This window comes from Euleptes europaea, chromosome 7 (assembly GCF_029931775.1).
Source record: "Euleptes europaea isolate rEulEur1 chromosome 7, rEulEur1.hap1, whole genome shotgun sequence".
Classification (NCBI taxonomy): domain Eukaryota; kingdom Metazoa; phylum Chordata; class Lepidosauria; order Squamata; family Sphaerodactylidae; genus Euleptes; species Euleptes europaea.
Window position 1 is genome coordinate 82,919,353 of NC_079318.1, and position 25,029 is coordinate 82,944,381.

A 25,029-nucleotide genomic window follows, 5' to 3' on the forward strand; every position below is an offset into this window, starting at 1 on the left:
TGGCATGTATGTATATAAATATTTGACGAAATCTTAAGACTTGTGGGTTCTTTTAAATTTGGCAACTTCTATGAGCCTGCGAGCCCTGATCTGGATGGCCCAAGCTAATCAGATCTCAGAAGCAAAGCAGGGTTGGCCCTGGTTAGTCCTTGGATGGGAGACCACCACAGGAGTACAGGGTCTTTACACAGAGGCAAGCAGTGGCAAACCACCTCTGAACGTCTCTTGCCTTGAAAACCCTACAGGGTTGCCGTAAGATGGCTGCAAGTTGTCAGCACTTTCCACCACCACGTGAGCCTGAGAAGGAGTTTAAGTAGACTCCGTAACTGGTTTACATAGCTGTCTAAAGTTGACACTGGATGATCATGAGCTTGCTGAATTCGCATGAGCATGACTACTGTCGCGGTTCGGGACGTTAAGTGCCTACGCTCTTAGAAAGGACCCCTTCCTGAGAAGGAATATGTTATCTTATTCAGCGAGACACTACTAGACCAGAATCATCGGTTCCCAGAAACTTATTAAGGTCTCTAGGACATCTTTTGAACACGCCAATAAATTTATAATATTGGACAAGAGTATAATTATTAAAACATATTTCTTTCACATAAAATAAATGCATGTGAATATTTACACATTATTAAAACATGTCATAAAGTACAAACATTTATGATTCTCTTACATGTTCATTTATGTTAATATATGCAAGCAGTTTCAAACAATCTTTATAAGCAATTTCTCTATGTAAGGTTTTCTAACCTTAAACCTGTAATGCATTTCATTCAGGAATAAATGAGTTTACAGAAAGCCTGTCAAAATATGATTAGTATAAGGACAGAAAGTCATGGTTAAAAACATCTTAATGCAAAATACAACCTTATATTATTTCTAAACTTCTCCTAGCTTATATGCAGGACATTGCAAACCTTTTCTGTAAGAACATAGTCTTTTCCAATGTTTCTATGTCATTACCATATCTTTGATTCTCTGGTTTTTAGTTTATTTGAGAGCTATAGTCCAAAATACTTAATGAGCTTTTGGTTCATTGGAATACTGTTCTGTATCAGAGACAGCTGATTCTTGTAAAGCTGAAGTCAGTAATTTACAAGACTATGTGTAGCTTTAAATTCAATATGTAGAGAGAACCTGTATGAACCTTAGTTCCAGGACAGAGCTCTGTAGACATAATGTAATCTGTGTATGCATACTGTGTATGCCACTCATTGTCACTGAGTGTAGAAGCTTCCTCTGTGTTGTTGAGGAAACCTCTGACTCTTTACCCTGAGAGATATCTCTGGTTGCTTAGAGGAATCTCTAAGAGTATCTAAGAATCCTGTTTCTGGTCCCTTCAGTTCTGTAACTTGGGTTTCACAACTTCCATGTTTCTCAAGGAAAGCCAAGTGAGACCATTTAGATCATTCAGTGAGAACCCATCAATCCTTGCTAGAATTAATGAGATGTCAGTGTTTCCAAATATGGAACTGATCCAATACTCTTAGACCCCACAGTAAGGTTAGTAGGAATACTAAGAGTCTCCATCATATGGAATAGTCTGCAAGCAGTCATTTCAGACATCCAGCCTTAGCAGGTCATTTTGAAATGAATCTCTCTCAAGGAGAGTCTTTCCCATTCTCACAAAGAACTTGTGAAATGGTAGAGTTCCATATCACGCAAGATATGAAATAATAGAATGAGCAAATGGCCAGACAACCAGTGTTGTCCTCCAGTCACACTTCTACATCTTTGAATGTTACGTTTTACGCAAAAGATGGAGAAAGACAATTGCCAAACAACCAGTGTTGTTCTCCATTCGCATCTCTGGGTTTTACATCTTTGGAGATGTTGAGAGAGTGAGGCCAGACAACCAGTGTTGTCCTCCACCAACCCTCTGCTTTCTGTCTGTTGGGCTTGTCCTTATATTCTCTCCAGATCAGTGTTATCTGTTATGTGGGTGCCCCTGCACCCCTGGAGCATGGGATAAAGCACCAGCAGCTTTGTAGTGCTTGTCTTCTGCACCTATGAAATGAAGGTTGTACAGCTGGACAAGGTATCAATACTGTACCCTTGTAAGACCATATTTGGACATCCATATCCTCTGGATCTGTTTTACTAAATCATAATCTATTAGTTTTGAGCTTCAGGAGCACTTTATATATTCAATTTCATAACCATTCTCACCTCCTGAACAAGACGCATTTAATACATTCATTTGTGATTCAATAGTATAAAGTTAACACATTTAAATCATAAAACACAATTATATGCTTACATTGCATTACATAGTCTTGACTGGCCTTATGGCTTGGAGGATAATAAAACAGTATTTGTGATATTCTTGGTACTGTAGCTGTAAGAAGGGCTAACTATCATACAGCATCTGCCTATTTCACAGTCAGCAGTTTCATAAGGCATATTACTCCTTCCTCTTATCTGTCCTTGCTCCAAGGCTTAGGGGAGAAAGACCCTTAGTTAGAGAACCATATTCCAAGACAGTAAGATAGCAGATAAGCAGTGGCTAGCAACTATACACCGCTCATGGCCTTACAGCTGTACGCTTATCCTGGAGGGCTGCTGAAAACCCTTCCCTCTGAGGACAAGTATTGCATAACCATTACAGCATTACATTACAGAAATCTTATACATGAGCTCTATATTAATGACTGATAGGTAAACATTGTATTTAATTCACAAAGGACGGCGACACTACCATGTTGGATTCAAGATTTGGCTTTTATCTTCCCCTTGAAGGTTCCACTTGGCAGCTTCCAAGGGGCTCACAGAATGCCTTACGATCCTCCTGACTCACGGTGCAGAGGTTAACAATAAGAACGATGACGGTATGTATACATGAGGTTTGTGTGCATGTGTGGGAAGGGGAGAGATTCTACCTACAGGTAAGGTTGCCAACTTCCAGGTGAGGCCTGACGGTCTCCCAAAATTACAACTGATCTCCAGATGACAGAGAACAGCTCACCTGGAGAAAATGGCTGCTTTGGAGGGTGGACTCTATGGCATCATACCCCAAACCCTGCTCTCCCCAAGCTCCACCTACAAAATCTCCAGGAATTTCCCAACCTGTAGTTGGCAACCCTACCTTCAGGACTGCATGAGCCCTCCAACATCATATTCTTGTCTTAGGAAATTCAAAGTAAAGGTATTTGAATAAATTTGTTTCGTTTTTAAAAATATGATCCTGTGTCCAGGTTTTTAAACAATGTGGACTTTGACAAGGGAGGATGGAGGGATGGAGCAAAGAGATTGTCCCCTCCACAGCTCTCTCATAGGCTAACAGTTTATCACTTCTGGTCATTGGCTGAACTGCTGTGATGTCACTGTCAGTTGGTTTTTATGCTGCTGATATTTGTGATTTTAATATTTTGATTAAGGCTCAATGACTGTGAAATTCAGCCCTTGCTACCTATTGATACATCACATTAACTAAATATAAACCAACTTAATCGTTTTTTAAAAGAGGAAGAGACTTACAGCCCATTCCTGAAAATGGGGCTGAAAGTGTATAGGAGGCGGTGTGACCTGGCCGCCGGCGTAAATGCCTGTAATCACGCGGTTACACGCATTCACGCCGGCGGCGAGGCCAGTCCCGTCGGTGGCCGAGCGCCATGGGATTGCGCCTCCCCCCCCTGCCGGCGCGGCCTCTCCGTGGCACCGGCAACGGCGTGGAGAGGCCATGCCGGTGCAGGGGGGCATTCTGAGGGCGTTCCAGCGGGAGGAGCCACCACTTGGGCGGCTTCCTCACCACTTTTGGCCACTTGCACTGGCGGCTGGAACAGCATTGCTGTGCCTGCTATTTAACAGGCGCAGCCTCGCTGTTTTCAATGGGGCGAAAAGCCCCAGTTAAACAAAAAAAAACCCTGCAAAACGGCTTTTTTTGTTTAACGGCGTTGGGGAAACGGCTTTGGAAGAGGCGCCGCTGCGCCTCTTCCCCGCCGTCCCCGTACACCTCAGCTCAGGAATGGGCTATTAATCTGGTTGGCCCAGATCTCGGAAGCTAAGCAAGGTTGGCCCTGGCCAGCATTTGGATGGGAGAACACCAGGGAATACCAGGGTTGCTACGCAGAGGTGGCAGGCACTGGCAAACCATCTCTCAACATCTCTTGCCTTGAAAATGCTACGGGGTCACCATAAGTAGGCTGTGACTTGGTGGCAAAAAAAGAGCCTTAAAGGTCATTGACAGGGTAGCTTAACTCAGTCGCCTTTATGGCTTGGTGGAGTTTCTCAGATGTCCCATGCAGCAGTCAGTCACGTGTGTGTGTGTGTGTGTGTGTGTGTGTGTGTAAAGTGCCTTCAAGTCGCAGCCGACATATAGCACAAACAAAATCTTGGCAATTATTGAAGAAACATGGGATGTACCATCCCTTGTAGCATAGACTATGGAACTTCTAGCTACTAGATTTCAGTGCTTTAGTAGCTTTCTTATGCAGATCAGCTCCACTTCGGCAGGAAATTATATCAGTTCAGTTCCCCTGTCCAGCAGAACAAGCTCATCATTGCCTAGGCTTGCCAACCCCAGGTTGGGAAATTCGTGGAGATTTGGGGGTGGAACCTGGAAATGGTGGAGTTTGAGAAGGGAAGGGACCTCAATCAGGTAGACTCACCAGAATCCATCTTCCAATGCAGCCATTTTCTCCAGGGGAACTGATCTCTGTCTTCTGGAGATCAGTTGTAATCCCAGGAGATCTCTAGCCACCACATCGAGGTTCACAACCCATTGCCCCTCACACAAACAAAACTATACTTTCTCAATTGGAGCTCTTCCTGCCTCCAAATCTGAATGCAATATTTCCTCGAGGGTTGGCTCAGCTACCCACACAGTCAGGGCGGGAAACACCCACACACTGTACAGCCAGTGATCCGAAACCGCAGCATAAATAATATATTAATGTGCATGAAAGATTCCCTCGTGTGCTACTTACAGAAGAAAACAGCTTAAACATAAATATGCAGCGTAATCCTCCTCAGCCTTGCTGGGTTTCTTTTTTCCTGTGTCTCAGCAAGCAGCATAAGGGCCAAAAGTAGACCTTACGGGGTATTTGGTGGGGGGCATGTATGGTAAGGATGTGTCACTGGCCGCCAAGATCAAGTTAATTCATGTCATCGTATTTCCTATCACTATGTATGGGTGTGAAAGCTGGACATTGAAGAAAGCTGATAGGAAGAAAATAGATTTTTTTGAAATGTGGTGTTGGAGGAGAGTGTTACAGATACCGTGGATGGCCAAAAAAACAAATTGGTGGGTTATAGATCAAATCAAGCCTGAACTGACCCTAGAAGCTAAGATGACTAAACTGAGGCTATCGTATTTTGGTCACATTATGAGAAGACAAGAGTCACTGGAGAAGACAATCATGATAGGAAAAGTTGAGGGCAGCAGGAAAAGAGGAAGACCCAACAAGAGATGGATTTACTCAATAAAGGAAGCCACAGATCTCAATTTGCAAGACCTGAGCAAGGCTGTCAAAGATAAGACGTTTTGGAGGACATTGATTCATAGGGTCACCATGAGTCAGAAGCGACTTGACGGCACTTGACACACACACACACACACACACACACACACACACACACACACACACATGGCAGGTGGGCTGTGTTTGGACTGGAGGGGGCATAGACCTAAGCCAGCTCTAGTTCATAAAAATATATGCCACTGGAGATCAATGCACTCCAACTGATCCTATTTACCAGAGACAACTCCTGTTTCCTGGAATCAGTGCCTGCCCAATTACTGCTCCTATTTTGGGCTTTTGAAGAATGCATTGTGAAAGGTTTTGTGAGCATGAGTCGCTCGTGTTGTCATGCTTCAGGGTTCAACGCTGTCCACAGCATCTGTAGGACCTAAACCTCTGAGTGGGAGAGCACGGATACATCTTATCACTATCACACATCAGTATAAAAACGCCCACATGCATGAACACTAAAGTGTCATGCACTGCATAACTAGGGTTGCCAGCTCTGGGTTGGGAAATAGCTGGAGATTTTGGAGGTGGAGCCTATGGATGATGGGGTTTGGGGAAGGGAGGGATCTCAACAGGCCATAGACTTAATGCCATAGACTCTACCCTCCAAAGCAGCCATTTTCTGCAGGGGAACTGATCTTGGTTGTCTGGAGACCAATTGTAGTAGTGGGAGACCTTCAGGTGCCACATGGAGGTTGGCAACCTTTTGCATTGGGTTGCCAGATCCGTCCTGGCAACCGGCAGGAACTCCGCGGGGGTAGGGCCGGGGGTGGCAATGAGCGTCTCTGGCGTGATGATGTCACTTCCACGGTGATGCAGAAGTGCTGGATTGCGCCGGGTATGCTAGAGCTAGAGAGTTCCCGGCGCGATCCAGCACTTCTGCGTCGCCATGGAAGTGATGTAATTGTACCGGAGACGCTCATCGCCGCCGCCCCCATCCGCTGGGCCTGCTTCCGCCCACCAACCAGTTGGGGGTCGGGCGATTGCCTGCCATCACCAGGTAGTTGGGAACCCTACCTATGCATAGCCTGCCGTTGCTTGTAGTGTAGCTTCTGGACTCCATTTTTAACTTTTGAGAACGCATCCTAGAGTGACAATACCTTCATAGCATATCAAAATCACTTTCTTGCCTTTGAAAACCATGGAGGGCAGGCCATTGCAAAGTAAATGAATACACCACAGTGCATAATGGGTAGAATACAGCCTTCAGCAGTGTGTCAGGGGGTGTAGCAAGTATGTTTCTGTCTGTGAAATGTTGGAGGGTGTTGTCAAGGCCTGCCAGGTGTGCCAACTGATTAGTCTTTAAAATGCAACAAGACTGCTTTCTGGTTTTTTCTGCGGCAGCTAACCCTTTGGAACAGGCTTCTAGAAGACTAGAATCCCTGTGGTAAATATGTGGTAAACTAAGATGCAATTCCATGCTAACCAATTCTGTTAAAAATAAATGAATAAAATGCCTATAGTCGAAGAAAGAGTTACCTGTCTGTTTCCAAGTCAGAACGCCCACAGGATGTCTCAGAAGAAGGGGTTTGATCCACAATGTGTAATAATTTCCCATTTTGTGTCCCCCCCCCCAGGCAGTACGGCTTTACATCTGGCTACCATCGCTTGCCAGCCTCAGTGCGTGAAAGTCCTTCTGCAGGTAACAGAAACAGAACTTCCTTCCTGCCAAAGCCTCCCAGGCCTTCATTTGTTTCAAGGTTCAGCCTCTGCTGCTGGGACTGTTTTCAGTGCCGGTGGTTCAGTTCTGGAACATGGGAAACAAAGAGAGAAGGGTGCCACTGAGGATGTGCAAAGTGCTTGGTGGTCACAATCATGTCAAGATGCCCTAAGGCTGTTTTGCCTGCTTTGGTGGAAGATGTCCTTCTAGCTTGCATTTCATGTGTGGTTCATTTTGAGCTGGTAACCGTATGACAAGTATATTCTTCTAGAGCACTTTTGACTAAAGAACAAGCACTCTATTGGCTTTTAAACAGTGCAGGACAAAGTGGATGGCAGTAATTAGGGGTGCCCATTTGCCCCTAGCTGGCAGGGGAACTGCTGCCAGTGTTCCCTTGTCTCCTTCTGGCTTTCAATGGGCCGGCAGGGAGAAAATGACAGGGCTTAAATGGCCACGATATTACTTCTGGCTGTGTAACTGGAAGTGATGTCACTGAGTCACGGGATGCTCTAGGATTCACCTGAACCTCTATGATATTTACCATAGAGTTTTGGGTGAATCCCAGAGCAGGGATCCCCAGCATGGTGCCTGTGGACACCATGGCTTCTGCCAAAACCTTTCCAAGTGCCCACCAAGTGTTTTTGGGAAATGGGCAGGGTCAGGTGGGGCTTTTGCCCAGCAAGGCTTCTGAATGGATATCAGTCATCTGATTGCCTGAGCATATCCAAAATAAACGTTGCTTTGGCATGACAGCAGCTGCCACCACAGCCCAAGGACACAAGTGAGTGAAGGTAAGATGTGTATGCAAGAAAATCTTTTAAAACAATACGTTCTGTTAAGAGAGCTTCTGACAGAAATGTTGAAGAGTTACTATGCATCACTTCACTCCCTGACATTTTGTGGTTGGCTCCACCTCCTGCAGCAGCCCCTTTGTGGTTGTGCTCCACCACCCAGTTCAGAGTTCCAAAGGTGCCCACGGGCTCGAAAGGCTGGGGACCCCTATCCTAGAGCATCCCATCATGCAGTTACATATTGGGGATCCCTGCTCTGGGATTTACCCAAAACTATGGTGAAAATCATAGAAGTTAAGGTGAATCCTAGAGCATTCCATGACTCAGTGACATCACTTCCAGTTACACTGCCAGAAGTAATTACACAGCTGTAAGTGATGTAGTGGAGTTGTGGGATGCAGTTGGATAAGTCTCACACCCACCAGTCTCCCAGGGGTTGCAGCAGTCCCGAGCGTGGCATCCATGGGTGCTGTGGGTTCCTCGGCTACATAGCGAAGGTTTGTATTTAGTTTTGCTTTTGTGACTGTGCCAGTCCAGTGGACCATCTGGTCTGTACTCACACACGAATAGCAGACCTCGGTTGGAAATGGAGATTTCTTGCTGTGTAAGCAATTATATTTACCTTTTTATGTGATTTTTTTAAAGTTCTTACAATTCCACTGTGTGATGCAATGAACAAAACAGACATGCCCCCACCTGCAAGGCTTACGATCAATTGGCCCCACCCTAACTAGTAAAGGGATGGGGAATGGAAGATGGAAAAAGACCTTCCCATGAGTCACAGATGAAGACAGGGACATAAAACAGGAATGTGCTTGCAATGCCACTATTTTCAGTCTAAGAATGATTGTCTGATCTTCCCTCTCAGCTACAGATTGCTGAAGCGCTATGCCTTGTGCTGCTTGAGGTACCCATTTACTTCTTCTTTAGGGTAAATGTACCCTAGAAAGGCATTACTATCCTACAGTCTGTTAATTGTTTTAAATGAGCCTTACCAAATGACAGGCTGTGTTTGTCATGATAGATGCACCTTAATAGTAGGGTTGACCAAGTGGTTGACCACTTTGGCAATTGGACTCTATGGTATTAAAGTCCCTCCCCTCCCCAAACCCCTCCTTCCTTAGGCTCCACCCCCAAAACCTCCCGCTGGTGGTGAAGAGGGACCTGGCAACCCTACTTAATAGTTATACATGTTCACTTAATTGTATGTAGTCTAGAGAGAGGATGCATCCATTCCCCACTTAGATATCTAATTTCTACAAACGCTAGAGAAGACGCTGGCCCCTAAAGAATGGCAACATTAACAACTCAAGTTTTAATAAGGCATAATGTTGTCATTTGTTAGGGGCCAGCGTCTTCTCTAGAGTAACACGTACTCCTTGATTTCCAGATTGATCTGGGAAATCCATCAATCTCCACCTGATTTGCCAGTTTAAAGGGCTCAACAGCAGTCTGTGGGTCTTGTTGAGACACGTGTTCAGGAGTTCTGTGGTTTCCAGAATCACCCAGTCCCAATTCAAATTGGGATGGTGGCACATGGAAGAGGACTCTTCTCCCCCATTCCATTTTCCTGACCTGAAATGCCCCCGGGAGCTGCTACTTGCCCCATTCGGGGACATTATGTGTAGCCCCTCAGTACATGTGGAGCCCTTAATGGAGCAAATAGTGGCTTCCTGTGACTGTCTCAGGCCAGGTAAATAGCACAGGGGAAGATCTAATTTCCCTTTACCTGTGCACTGTGTTCTCAACCTGAATTGGGCCCACCTGCACCTGGGAAGCACAGAACTCCATTGCTCTCAAGTCAAACCATGGATGTCCCCAGGGGATATGTAACGTGCAGGTGAGTCCATGGTGGGTGTGGCCAGCTGTGATTGATGGTGCACATGATAAACTTAGCACAGTGCAAAAGCATTGTGATCTACTCTCAACACAATATCTACGATTTCAGCTAAGTATTCCACTCTGAACGGTGGTAAGGATTTTTTTCCTGCCTCCTGCAAACTTTAACTGGAGACGCGGGAGACCAAACCTGGGACCTTCTGCATGAAAAGCTTGTGGTCTGCCACCAAACCACAGCCCCTCCACAGTCTCATTAGTATGGAAGTCCAGCTCCATTCTCACATGAGACTTTTCCTGGGTCTAATTGTTTTCCCCGTGATGTTGCAAGATACACCTGTGGGGGGTAGTTTCGACACAGAGGTGACTGGGAAGGGTAAGAGCTGGGTGGGGTGTTAAATCCCAAGATGAGAACAAAATTTGGGGAGGGGAAAGGGTGTGTTGCGAAAGTTGGGGCGGCGAGGAGTTTCCTGCTTGACAGCTTATTTTGCCGATGTCTTGCTTAGCTGTGCCTCCGAGGCAATGAGGCCCAGCAGCCTCCCCTCTTCGTGGTTACAGAAAGCAGCATTCGAATGAGAGGTGGAAAGTCAATGATTGCCTTTGGAAGCAGGCACATAATGATACTTGTTTCTAAATATGGGGGAAAGAGAACATTCAAAAGGGGTGGTTGTGAGTGGAACTGGCATCTGATCTATCCCAACTTTGACCAGGAGCCAAAATCCACATTGCCACATGATGAATGGTAGGTAGGGTTGCCAGGTCCCTCTTCACAACTGGCAGGAGGTTTTTGGGGTAGAGCCTAAGGAGGGCGGGGTTTGGGGAGGGACTTCAATGCCATAGAGTCCAATTGCCAAAGCGGCCATTTTCTCCAGGTGAACTAATCTCTATCGGCTGGAGATCAGTTATAATAGCAGGAGATTAGCTACTACACTTGGGAGTATCCTACGGGAACCAGCTAACTGATTATATGATACATGATACATTTTGTAAAATTGAATTGAATTGGGGCTGAAGAAATATTCTTGAAACGGCCGTCCCCCCATCTACTGTTATCCTATGAAGATTTGAATATTTATAAAAGTACCTTATGGACATTTTTTAATGAATTTTCCTACAACTACACAAGGAAATCTCATTGCATAAAGATTGCATTAAAAAAAGAACTGTACATTTGTATATAATTGCATGTGTTTCCTGTATGTATCATTGCACTTTGTTTTATTGCATGTTTAAACACAATAATATTTTGTCTACTTTGTACTAGTGTCTCTGTGCTGAATTCCAAACCTTATGGTATTAGCACGGGAATGCTTTATTTTAGTGGTTTACCACCTGGAGGTTGGCAACCCTAGTTACTAACTTCCAGGCGGTGCCTGGAGATCTGGAATTACAACTGATCTCCAGACAACAGTGATCAGTTCCCCTGGAGAAAATGGCTGCTTTGGGGGGTGGACTTTATGATATTATATCTCGCTGAGGTCCCTCCCCTGCACAAAAACTGCCCTCCCAGGCTCCACCCTCAAATCTCCAGGTATTTCTCAACCTGGAGTTGGCAACCCTAATCCCGACGTTTTCTAGGCAGACTTTGTTTACGGGGTGGTTTGCCAGTGCCTTCCCCACTCATCTTCCCTTTACCCCCAGCAAGCTGGGTACTCATTTGACCGACCTTGGAAGGATGGAAGGCTGAGTCAACCTTGAGATGACTACCTGAAACCGACTTCTGTCAGGATCAAACTCAGGTCATGAGCAGAGCTTTTGAGTGCAGTACTGCAGTTTACCACTCTGCACCACGGGGCTCCTCTTAGTACTAAGCCTGAATTCTCCTTAGAAGCTAAAATGACTAAACCAAGTCTATTGTACTTTGGTCACGTTATGGGAAGACAAGACTCACTGGAAAAGACAATAATACTAGGAAAAATTGAAGGCAGTAGGAAAATAGGAAGACCCAACATGAGATGGGTTGACTCAATAAAGGCAGCCACAACCTTCAGTCTGTAAGACCTGAATGAGGCTGTTAATGATAGGATGTTTTGGAGGCCATTAATTCATAGGGCCGCCATAAGTCAGAAGTTATTTGACAGTATATAACACACATATATCCAATGGTGAAGACCTCCAGATTCTGCCACTGAAATAAACGTTGCATAATTATTAGGATCTCTATATTTATTGGCTGGGCTGTGACTTGATGGAATACATACTTTGCATGGAGAACATCCAAGGTTCAGTTCTGAAGGTGAGCAGGTACTGGGGAAGAGATCCATCTGAGATCTTGGAAAACTGCTGCCGTCAGAATAATTTATACTGAGCCTGCTGGAGCAATGTAAGGAATTTATACATGTTTATTGCTACTGAAATTATCCTCATCCTAATTTCTTTCTGTATTTTTGAATGTTCAAATTACCTAATTTTTTCTGCCAAAATGATCTTGTTTAAAAGGTGAAGAGATGCATGAGGGATTTTCCATTTTAATTTCTGAATTTTGTTCACAGTGGTTTGTGTGGAGTGTATGCTGCAGTCTCATTAGCAATGTGTGCATTGGTAAATGCCAGAAAAATAATCTGTCAGACATAGGATTACATCAGATTCTTTGTGTGCAGAGTTTTACTGATGTGGAGGGGGCATGCACACCTCAGTAAATGCCACACAAAAGAAATCTTAATGCAGTTATACATAAATCACATTGAGATCATTTTTTGCAGTGTTTTATTGACTCACAGTCTGCATCAGTAAAGGGGGGTTGAAAAATGAGAAGGAACTTAAGGGTGCGGCACATTTCACAGGCTTCAATTCCAGAATTAATTTTAGAAAATATTCTAGTTCAACTGGAATTCAGAAGGAATGAGAAGGCAGCATGGTATAATCTGATCTCGTCAGATCTTGAAAGCTAAGCAGGGTCAATACTTGGAAGGGAGACCTCCAAGACTGCAGAGGAAGGCAATGGCAAACCACCTCTGCTTCTCACTTGCCTTGAAAGCCCCTTTCTCGGGTAGCCATAAATCAGCTGTGACTTGATGACGCTTTATACACATTTGTATATTTACAGACACACATACTTGAAATTCATCACTATTGCTCTGTGAGGTTCCCGCTCTGTGGTCACTGAGTGAGATGCTTATCCCACTATGCTCTGAGTTTTACCTGAAATCAGAATTGATTTTGTAATGTGTGGGGTTTTTTTTATTAGTAGAACGATGATACAAAAATCAATGGGGCGGGGAGGACTCTGAAATCTGTGTTGCTTTCATGGGATCTTCGGCACATTCATCCAATGAATACCTCCTATTCTCACATGATCATGCATAAGTCTATGTGGTACTCCAACATCTAGAGACCTATTTTGTTGCAAATATTCCCAAACTGGGAAACTCTTTCTTTCCTGGTGACTTATTACAGTCCAAATTTGAGCATTTCCCAACTATATGGCATCATTTTAAATGCAGCATTTTACAGTTAGCATTTTCCTATGCTGATATGTACTGCTGCTTTTATAACGTGTTCTTACCATTAGGATGTAGCAAATTAGACAAGTCTGTGAATATATTTTTTTTTAATTGCTTCCCTGCAGCACGGAGCCAATGAAGACTGTGTAGATGGAGAGAATCGTACGCCGCTGCACTGGGCAGGTGAGACCCCAAAGATGCAATGCTACTAAAGGCCATTTGAGACCTAGCATGGTGTGTTGTTTGAGTGTCAGACTAGGAGCTGGGAGACCCAGGTTCAAGTCCCCATTCAACCATGGAAGATTGCCGGGTGACCTTGGGTCGGTCACTCTCTTTCAACCTAACCTACTTCACAGGGTGGTTGTTGAGAAGCTAAAACAAAGGAGGGGAGAACAATGTTGTAAGCTTCTTCGGATCACCATTGTGGAGAAAGGCAGGGTATAAATGAATAAACAGGGCAGTGTTCAAATCCATGTGTAGGATGGTCCTACAATTGGGTTGGAACACTGCCCTATTTATTTAAATATATTCCTACAAGGCCCAATAAAAATCTAGTCTCACTCCAAACAAGAGATTCCTTTTGTCAAGGTTGATCTACTTTGAATGACAAAGTGGTCCACCATGACACACCTTAGTTTTTCTGCAAGTAGAGCAACATTTCGACTCTTAATTAATTTGCCCATTTGAGCTGTATAGCTCTTGCCTCAAGTTCTGGGGAACCTCATGGAACCCACCTGCCAGAGCTAAACACAACCCTGTACCAAGCTTTGGAACCACTACTGAGCTACGAAAAAGCCCAGACCTCAAGTCTTCTAAGCAGTGCCTGCCAGAGATGGTGTGGGTGGAATCCAGAAATGGATGTTGTCGGGCTGCTCTTGCACCTGGAAGCAGCTCTCTGGCTCCTGAGTGAATACAGGAACAGAGCCTTATTTTTCCTTTAATCACTGGTCCACCAGTGGGATCAGAGCATATGAGGTCTCATTGGTGACAGTCCCTTAGGCAGCCATTGTCAGTTATAAGGTAAGGTGAGGTAAAATGTGCCATTGAGTTGCAACCAACTAATGGCAACCCCAAGACCAAAGGGTTTTCAAGGCAAGAGAGGAGCAGAGGTGGTTTGCCATTGGGTTCCTCTGCATGCAACCCCACTCTTCCCTGCTGGTTTCCCATCCAAGTATGAGATCAGGCTAAGCTGGGCTATTAGGGCTGCTCCTGTTAGTATTACTAGTCAATATTTGTAAACGTGGGCACACACATGCCATATCACTCCTATGTTGTGTTGCTTCTAAAAAGCACCCACAGCTCTTTGTCATAGAAGAAACTGCTGTCTAAACAAGAATATTCCTTTTTTTTGTAAAATCATTTTTAAGGGGTACAGAAAAGAAAGGGAAGGAAAAAAACCAATAGGAGAAAAATATCATTCCGCTTCCGTAATATTCCGCTTTCCCATTCTTACCCCCAGCTGTAATCTCTTATAAAAGTACAGAATACCGAATACAGACAAAAACTCTTAACTCCTATTGCGTCATTTCTGTTCTGTACATCATCATTGATCGATCCACTTTACTTAAAATCTGTCCTATACTTGAACTATTATATATTCAAACTTCAGCTAATATCCATTTGCTAAAACCCCTCCCCTATATTATACATGCAGTCGTCAATTCTATATTATGTAGCTTTTCAACTCTTATTTGAATCTGACATAATCATTCATTTCTTAACCGTATTTTATCATGCATATCCGTCAAAAACCAATCACCATCTCTTTTTGTAATCGTCAATAAACAAGAATAATCTTGTGTGTATATGTCATTTAAAAAAATAACCTTTTAACGCTAGCCTCCTCCCTTCCCCACCACACTCTGCAGCTTTCTCAGGATGTGCATCTAGTGTGTTGCTGTTGTGCGATCAAGAAGCTTTCCTGGACGTTGTGGACAACGTAAGTCTCAGTCGGGTTTCTTTGCTGTGACCAAAAAAAAATAAAATTAATTAGAGGGGCTGGAAAAAGCCAAATCAGGGTGAGATCTAGCTGATAAAGGAAGAGGGAAGTGCCAAAAGTAGTCTGTAGCCAGCAAGAAAAAGAAATGTTGCTCAGATCAGTAAGTGAGTGGGGGAAATGGGGAAGCATATAATTGCTCTGATATTTTGTTTAAAATCCACCTGGCTGATCTAGGTACTTTCCCTGTAATTCTGTTATTTGGCCACACCTTGGTGATGGCGCTGTTGATGCCACAGCCAGACTTAACACAGCTATCCCTCTGGAATAATGGGGAATCCTTATCTTCCAACATTTCACAGATAAAAAATAGGGACCTGCTTGTAATACCCCGGCACGGCAGGAAAGAGCGGGATACAAATCAAATGAGTTTAGAATGACTGAATGAACTATTGCTATATTCAAGGTTACAGCACAAGCCCCCACCCACCCCAAATACCAATTACTCATTGCTGAGAGCTCTGTTGTCTGCTCTATGTTTACTCCTTTTACTGCCTTTTTCACCTGTCCTGCAGGGTTAAAAAAAGAACAAAATTATTTGTTATTTAGATTAAAGATATGATTTTTTAAAAATACAGTTCTCCTACAATCAGTTATTATCAGTTCAAAACAGGGTTGCTCTTTGCCACTGGCGGGAGGTTTTTGGGGCGGAGCCTGAGAAGGACTTCATTGCCATGGAGTCCAGTGGCCAAAGCAGCCATTTTCTCCAGGTGTACTGATCTCTATCAGCTGGAGATCAGTTGTAATAGCAGATCTCCAGCTATTACCTGGAGGCTGGAAACCCTAGTTCAAAACATAGCAGCTGCAATGTGTGAAAAGGTAGACTGCATACCTTCATGCGTGTGAACCAACCAGCATCGGTACATTCAGAAATCTAACTTCTGGAAACCCCGGCAAGGGAGCTGAACTCTGAAAAAATGACAAAGACATGCTTAATTCAGAAATGGATCATGGCACACGTGGAGAAATACTCCCAGGGTGCACTTCTTGGTTCTGTATTCCCTGGGGTAGATGTAGATTTCCCCACCAGGCCCCATAACCCCTCCCAACTGTTTCAAGCTGGGAAAATGATGCAGGCGGGGAGGCTGAAGGCATTTTCTACATGCACAGTAGTTCTGATGCTAACTTGGGCATCACACACATGGGAAGTGAGGAGAAACCCCAACTCACATGTGATTGTGTTATGCCTGAAATGGGGGGTGGGGGTGGGACACCTCAGACCCCTCCATAATGTGTGAAGAACAATTTTAGCAGGATCCCAAAAGGACAAAACTAGGGGCATTGATTGAGCAGGCAGAGGGTCAGGTAATTGGGATTGCCCCTGGTAAAGAGGGGTAGCTGGAGGATATGCTAGGGTTGCCAGGTCCTCCCTGGCCACTGACAGGAATGGGGGGGGGGGTAGGGTTATCATATCCAGGCTGGGAAACTCCTGGAGATTTGGTGATGGAGCCTGGGAAAGACAGGGGGGTTATAGTGCCATATAGTCCACCCTCCAAAGCATCCTGGGGAACTGATTTTCTCCAGGGGAACTGATCTCTGTAGTCTGGAGATGAGGTATAATTCCAGGGGATCCCCAGGTAACACCTGGAGGCTGGCATCCCTGGTATACACTGAGCCCCCATCCCTAACTCCTGATTCACTTGGATCCAAAGAGCAACTGAAGAACCTGGAAATCAGTATCACTGTACTCCATTGTTGCTTCTCTTAGCAGTTAACTGTTGAATAGGGTTGCCAGCTCTGGGTTGGGAAATACCTGGAGATTTTGGGGGTGCAGTCTGAGGAGGGCAGGGTTTGGGGAGGGGAGGGATTTCAATTGGGGTATAATGCCACAAAGGCCACTTTCCAAAGTGGCCATTTTCTCCTGGGGAACTGATCTCTTTCTCCTGGAAATCAGTTGTAATAGCGGGAGATCTCCAGCCACCACCTGGAGGTTGGCAAACCCTACTGTTGAAACACACCAGTCTTTATCCAACAACCCTGCTTAACAATTTCTGTCCACCTTTGTTGAAAACTTGTGCTCGAGGAAGTTTACCTCAAAGACAGACATGTAAATGCCCCAAAATTAGGTGATAGCTGTGAAAGATAACAAAAAAGGCAGCAATAAATAAAATCTTCCCATGGAAATTATAACAAGTCTCGGCACGCCTGCCCAGAGAGAAAGCATTTTTGGTGCCATTTAAACACTGATAAACATAAGAGTTCAAGCAGGCTATTGTGAACAAGGGTGTGGTAGGCCTAGGGTTGCCAGCTCCAGGTTGGAAATACCTGGAGATTTTGGGGGTGGAGCCTGAGGAGGGCAGTGTTTGGGGAAGGGAGGGACTTCAATCAGGCATAATGCCATAGAGTCCAATTGCCAAAGTGGCCATTTTCTCCAGGTGAACTGATCTCTGCTGCCTGGAGATCAGGGGCAATCCCAGGAGATCTCCAGCCGCCACCTGGAGGTTGGCAACTCTAATTCTGGTGTGCTTAAATCTGGTGGGATTTTTCTACTATAGTCGTGGGAACTGATCAGGTGAACTGATCTCTGTCGCAAAGAGATCAGTTGTAATACCGGGAGATCTGCAGCTACCACCTGGAGGTTGACAATCCTAGGTAGGCCCCTAAATTGGTGCTGGGGACTATTTCATTTTGGCACTATTGTCAGTTCTGAAGATGACCTGGTGGGTGCCCTGTGCTTTCAAGCCCCATGCAGGTGTTCTAAACTCCTAGGCTGTACACAGGGATGGGGGCTGTGGGGCCCATCTCCCCTAGCCTCACCTCCTTGACAAACCTGACTTGTGTGCGTTCAGAGTTGACTCCTGCCCCCACAGGACCACAGGCTCTGGGGGAAGTATATTACATTCCCGTGCATTATGGGAACGGTAGACACAATCTGAGACACCTCTGTGTGTAACGAGGAACTATTTAATGACAACATCTATCTGGAACGTTAGGGCTGCCAGCTCTGGATTGGGAAACACCTGGAGATTTTGGGGGTGGAGCCTGAGGAGGGTGGGGTTTGGGGAGGAGAGGGACTTTAATGGGGTATAATGCCGTGGAGTCCACCTTCCAAAGCAGCCATGTTTTCCAGGGGAACTGATCTCTCTCACCTGGAGATCAGATGTAATAGTGGGAGATCTCCAGCCACCACCTGGAGGATGGCAACCCTATGGAACATCCAGGGCAAAACTGGTGCTATCAGATAACAAAACACTTGGTTGTAGTGGCCAGAGCAACGTTTCTCAACCTTTTTACCCTTGCGGAACCCTTGAAATAATATTCAGGTCTCAGGGAACCCCTACTTATGATTACATATGATTTATATATGATTAGTCTATTCATCACTATTTCTCATGGAACACTATTTCTCAGGGAACCCTAGGGTTCCGGAGCAACCTTGTTGATAAACACTGGGCTAGAGCGTCAATCTGGAAGACCCAGGTTTGACTCTGCACTCTGCCATGGAAGCTTGATGGGTGACCTTGGGCCAGTCACACACTCTCAGCCTAACCTACCTCACAGGGTTGTTCTGAGGATAAAACGAATGAGATGTAAGCTTCTTTGGGCCCTCTTTGGGGAAAAAAGCAGAGTGTAAATGAAGTAAATAAATACATTTTAGCTTGTTGACAGGTTTAGCTCACTTAGTCCTCTGAAGCCTGAAGTCAGCGTGTTGCCTCCTAGGGAACAGTTTAGGGGGGTGTTTTCCCTCCAAATAAGGGCTTAAAGAACAAACTGCCACCGAATGGCTGGAGGCCATTCTCATTTTTATTTTTCATTTTTGGCAACATAGCGAGGCTCCCAGCTTCTTTTTTCTGTCTTTCTCCCTCCTTCCAGAATGGACAGACGCCTTTGATGGTTGCTGCTCAGGGGAACCATCCTGCCATCTGCTCCCAGTTGCTCCAGAGAGAGGCCCAAGTTGACCTCACTGACAAAGATGGAAAGTGAGTCTCTTGTCTGCCAGCATGAGCAGTGAGATCAAGTGTGTATCGAGGCCCACAGACAGGAGGGGCCCATTGCTTACAGTAGCCACTGTGGTCCCTACTAGGGCATTCCAGTGATCTCCTGCTGGGTACCCAAGGTTGGGTAGAAAGTATATATCTGTATATAAATACTGAAAATATAATATATTTGAAGGTTAAAAATATTTAAAAACATTAAAATAGCACAATGGCATTTCCTAGGGTTAACCACATACCAAACGCGTTTCGGCCTATTGGACCTTCATCAGTGGTTAATTAAAACCCACGTTAAGCCTGCACACATTTACAGAAATAAATAAATACATACATACATATACAAACAGTTCAAATCAAACCAGGCATGTTGTATAGGTTGTAAAATCTATTACCAGTTAATCAAACATCTGGTCAGATTGGTTCTAGTTGTAATACTGGTTTGTATATGTCTCTCATATACAACGTGTGCAGGTATCAACCTAGTAGAGCAGTCCTCTCTGCATCATTATTTTGATTCATCTTGATTTTGGATCATCACCTGGGTCCTTACTGCACCTGTAGGAGCGCGGCTCCTTGGCGCAGGAGGTCATGTCTTTCCATCATTGAACTGGGAGTCAGTCCTCTTCGGGTGCCTAAGACGCAACTTACGCACAGGGCTGTTTGCCCATGGACTGTTGGTTGTGCTGTTACAGAACTGCAATTCGTTAGCTTACTATAGTCTGTATCTAGTCTTATATGCTTAGAAAATTGTATTCAGGTATTTGGGTTTTGTATTCTGTTATAATTGTAAGTTAAATTAGATAATAAAGAGCCCCGTGGCGCAGAGTGGTAAGCTGCAGGACTGCAGTCCAAGCTCTGCTCATGACCTGAGTTCGATCCCAACGGAAGTTGGTTTCAGGTAGCCGGCTCAAGGTTGACTCAGCCTTCCATCCTTCTGAGGTCGGTAAAATGAGTACCCAGCTTGCTGGAGGTAAAGGGAAGATGACTGGGGAAGGCACTGGCAAGCCACCCTGTAAACAAAGTCTGCCTAGTAAACATCGGGATGTGACGTCACCCCATGGGTCAGGAATGACCCGGTGCTTGCACAGGGGACCTTTACCTTTTTAAATTAGATAATACACGGGGCATGAAGATTAGTACCTGGAGGTTGGCAACCCTACTCCCCACCCAGATGCTGGAATACTTAAGGTGCATTTCCCAGGTATCTTGAAACATAGCATGGGAGTTTAGGAAACCCTATTGGGAACATGTGGATCGCTGCACTGTGTTTAAAGATGCCTGGGGAATGTGGAGGGAAGGTGTTATTTGCTATAACTCCTGGGTGGTGTGCAGTGAGGCTAGAAGCCTGTGGCAGCAGCTGGGGCAAAAGCTATTGGCATTACCCCATGCTGAGCTCTCTGCCACCGAGAACTCTTCTCCTTCACTTCTGTGTAGAACTGCCCTCGTTCTTGCTTGCGAGAGCGGCAGCATGGATGCTGCTGAGCTGCTTCTGCAGAACGGGGCCAATGTAGGGCTGTTGGACAAGACAGGCCGTGACGCCCTCTACTATGCGACGAAGACCAAAAGCCGTCCACTGAAGCGTCTGCTGCGGAGTGCCCTAAAGAAGTGGAAGAAAAGAGGTAAAGGGCAGGTCACGTGTGTGTGTGAGGTGCTTGTTGTGTAAGTGCTTTTATTGGTTCTCAAACAAATGCACTTCCTTCATGCAGAATAGGGCATTTAGGCCTCTCATTTACCTGCCCCCAGCCACAATTTCCCACTCCCAAGGAACTGAGGAGTGGGAGAAAAAATGGCCTCCGGATAGCAAGGCTGTAGGAATTCCCCTAGACTCTATGGCAAAGACCATAGAGACTAGGAGACTAGGAGGATTGCCCAGAAGTGACAACATACCCTCACCAAACTCCACCTTTCCCAGGCATTCCCCCCTCCCAAATGTCCCAGCATTTTCTGAGGCAGTCTTGGGAACCCTAGTACTTCAGGCTTACTTCAGAATACTGTAAAACTATGATTTGTTTTAATTCTGGTTAATTTGTAAAACCAGCTTCAGATCTGGAATTCAGATCCTAGATTGATGGACCCTAACCAGCCATTGGCCTTTTATGCACAGGTTGTTCCCATTGCGGTCACTCCACAGCTACTTCAGGGCTTCATTTTAATTATGCATGTATTTTATGACCTTCAGAAATCACCTCACTCTCCCCTCACATTTTCCCTGCATTTTCAGGATGCTGTTTTATCCCGAGTTTAAATTCTGAACCACTCAGTTCAGATCAAATTAAAGAATCCTGCTGCAGGGCTGGCAGGAGCGGGTGATGAAATTCAAAAAAGCACACTACAGCCATTACAAAGTAGTGTTTTCAGGGGGAGGGATTCAAGCGTGGTTCAGAAGCTTGGCATTTTCACTAGGGGTGCATAATTGATCACAAGCTGCTCCAGGAATTTCTTCGAGGTGGGGGGAAGCCCATCTGCGTAGTGTTTTGAGAATTCAACTGCAAATACTGTGCAGTTAGACAGCAGCAGATCTAGTGGAAACAGACCATGCATAAAAGGCTATATTTACTGGTGGCTTGCATTCAAACAATTATAGTTAGTTTAATTACACCAGTTTTGCATGATGAGATTTTGAGTCTTTTGAGATTTTTCCAGCATCGCCCAGGCATTTTCTGCATGGCACATCCATAAGGACTATGAACTTGCATTTTAAAAAGCCCATGGGGGTCCTCAGGATGCTGAATTTTGTGCCCCAATGTCAACTTTTACTCTTGCACTTGTGTGGCTATGGATCATCAGTGCTGTGGTGCTTAGTCAGTTCATAGGTTAGATTAATTTATTAAAACCCTTGCAATCAATTATAAAGTATGGAACACATGCCAAAATAAGCTGAACTGAGTGTTTGTGGTCAATTTGTGTCTTGAGTATCACTTTGTTCAGATTTTATTTCTTCATTTCTGCAGAGAGTGGTTTGGATTGCTTGTCAGAGACCGGTTCACAGGTAAGGAAATCCTCAACCCATATGAAAGGGGCCATTAGTTTTTCAACAAAAGATACTCCATGGTTGTATCTCAATAGCTGCACAAGAAACACGTTCCTCTTTTTTGCACTGTACCCCCGTGTGGAGTAGTGGTTAAAGTGTCAGACTAGGATCTGGGAAACCCAGGTTCAAATCCACATTCTGCCTTGGAAACGTGCTGGGTGATCTTGGGAGTTTCACACTCTCAGCCTTGACCCTGGCAAGTATTTGGATGGGAGACCTTCAAGGAATACCAAGGGCGTGATGCAGAGGCAGACAATGGCAAACCACCTCTGAATGTCTCTTGCTTTGAAAACCCTATGGGGTTGCCATAAGTCAGCAAACCACCTCTGAATGTCTCTTGTTTTGAAAACCCTATGGGGTTGCCATAAGTGATTTGACACTCCCCCCCAATCCCAGTGACGTTAAAACCATTGTCTGAAGACAGCTGCATTTCCAGCCTGATGACTCTTCTTCAAGGGATTTTTCAGATCTATACCCATATGGTTGTCCCTTTCCTTGGCCTAGACAGTTTCTTCTATGGCTTGGGTCTGCTATGATTCCAAACCATTGTTTGATGCTAAGTGAATAAGCCTTATGATGGAATCTTTTATGGGGCCTTTGTGGGAGTGTGTGCAATCCCTCTTCTCTGTCCCTTTGTCACTTGTATGGCACGTGCTTATTGCTTATTCCTGGGCTTTCAGTAACCCATATATTGTGGTTACATTTGAATACACAAACCAGATTTGCCTTGCAAACTGGGATTCCAGCCTGGGAATCCTGATTAGCAGTCCCAGTACAAACCGTAGTTTATTGGCTCCGAAATAATGTCCAATTATGGTTTGCCAAAAACCTGAAAATAAGTTCATGGTTCATGGTGGGAGTAGGAGGCAGGAAGGGTTTGCATGAGCAACACCTCCCCACAGCTCCTGAAAGGCTTGTTCATATAATTACAGATGAACCAACCACATCTTATAATTCCCTGAAGAACTAGCCATTGATTTTACTTACCACTGCAGCACCATTGAGATTTGTCTCTTTGTTGTTCTAGAAGGGATGCAGTGAAATTGATTGGTGGAAATTTCAAGGTCTAAGGAAAGTACAATTTAGCATAATGCATAATTAATTTGTTCTGGTGAGCTAGTTGCATTTGGCTGCTACAATCAAAACCAACCAAATGACTTCCAGGTAGGGCTGTCAAAAAAAAAAAAATTCGGTACAGTTCGGATTCGGCCGAATTTGACCCTTGTGGGGTCGGTACGGGCCGAAGTCCGAACTCCCCCGCTTCGGATCCCCGGTAATTCGGGGGGATCCGGAGTTCGGGGGAAAATTCGGCTGAAGCGCGCCTTCAGGGATTCCCTGAAGGCGCGCGGGGGCCCTTTAAACTGATCTGAGCCTCCCAGCTGGGAGGCGCAGATCAGTTTAAAGGGCAGCCCGCCCCCCTTCAGCGGGCTCCGCTGAAGGGGGGCGGGCTGCCCTTTAAACTGATCTGAGCCTCCCAGCTGGGAGGCGCAGATGAGTTTAAATGACAGCCGCGCCTCTCCAGCGGGCTAGGCGCGGCTGTCATTTAAACTCATCTGCGCCTCCCGGCCGGGAGGCACAGATGAGTTTAAATGACAGCCGCGCCCCCCTTCAGCGGAGCCCGCTGAAGGGGGGCGGGCTGCCCTTTAAACTCATCTGCACCTCCCGGCCGGGAGGCACACATGAGTTTAAAGAACAGCCGTGCCTCTCCAGTGGGCTCCGTTGGAGAGGCGCGGCTGTCCTTTAAACTCATCTGCGCCTCCCGGCCGGGAGGCACAGATCAGTTTAAAGGGCAGCCCGCGCCTTTCAGCGGGCTCCCCTGAAGGGGGGGCCGAATTGGCCGAATTTATTCGCGAACTCCCGAACTCGCTGAATTTGGCCCCCCCGGTTGCCCGCCAGATTTGAGTTCGGATCCGTCCGAACTGAAAATCACCGATTCAGGGGAAATTCGGTTGATTTTCAGTTCGGACCGAACCGAATTGACAGCCCTACTTCCAGGAGCTTTCCCGAGGGCATTTATATGTCATTACTAGCCCGATAATGTCTTAAAGGACTTTGTGCCTGCTGTACATACATTCATCCTGGATCAGACACCTGCATCCCTGGGTGATTCTATGGCACTGCCTTTGAAAACAGTCTGGAAACTCCAGCTTGTTCCAAACGCAGTAGCCAGGTGCAGGAGACAGGGACCTTTTTTGGCACACTGGAGTTACTCCTGATTTTCTTGGGAGTCGATCTGCAAGCATTGGAATCAGTTTGAGCAGGGTTCTTCTACTCATCCCCCCCCCCATGCATTTTTACAGTTCTGGAGTCAGTTTATTTTCTTCCGCATGTCGCTTAAAGAATGAGGATTTTCAAGGGAGGGTGCTGACATAATCGGTGCTGTTATTGCTGGTGTTAGAGCAATCCCCCTTATTGTTTATAAACAGCCCTAAAATAGTGATGTAACACTGCAGTGTTACAATGATAGTTAAAGGAGGTTCTCTGAATTCCTGGCTTTTACGGGAAAAAAGTAAGTCTCTAGCTTCTTCCCTTGTTGAGATATAAGGAAAAAGCATATCTCCACAAGGGTGGGGGCTAGAGATTTACTTTTTCCCCAATGAAAGCTGGGAGTTCAGAGAACCTGCTTAAACTATCACTGTAACACTGCAGCATTATATTTGTATTTTAGGGCCATTAAATTGAAATCATTTGGGGTGGGGGAGAGAGGAAATGGTTTAACAATGGCCAAGAGTCCAGTCATTGAAAAGGGGGGTGGAGGTGGGTGGGACAAAGAAAACCGAAAAAAACATGCACTAGGAAAAAGTTGACTAAAGATCGGCTTCCAGAAAAACATTGGGGTAAAAGTAGTCTCAAAAGAGCCAGA

At 45.3% G+C, this 25,029-nt stretch overlaps 1 protein-coding gene across 1 annotated transcript in view; it reads left to right on the forward strand.

The window, feature by feature from the left end:
* Positions 1 to 25,029, forward strand: part of ANKRD35 (ankyrin repeat domain 35) — a 53,099-nt gene that overhangs the window by 15,390 nt on the left and 12,680 nt on the right. Inside the window, exons 3-9 of the mRNA XM_056853666.1 lie at positions 2,746 to 2,834; positions 7,052 to 7,116; positions 13,330 to 13,387; positions 15,073 to 15,143; positions 19,014 to 19,120; positions 20,570 to 20,754; positions 22,087 to 22,124. Of these exons, the coding sequence (XP_056709644.1) occupies positions 2,746 to 2,834; positions 7,052 to 7,116; positions 13,330 to 13,387; positions 15,073 to 15,143; positions 19,014 to 19,120; positions 20,570 to 20,754; positions 22,087 to 22,124 (613 nt within the window). The remainder of the gene's footprint in view (positions 1 to 2,745; positions 2,835 to 7,051; positions 7,117 to 13,329; positions 13,388 to 15,072; positions 15,144 to 19,013; positions 19,121 to 20,569; positions 20,755 to 22,086; positions 22,125 to 25,029) is intronic.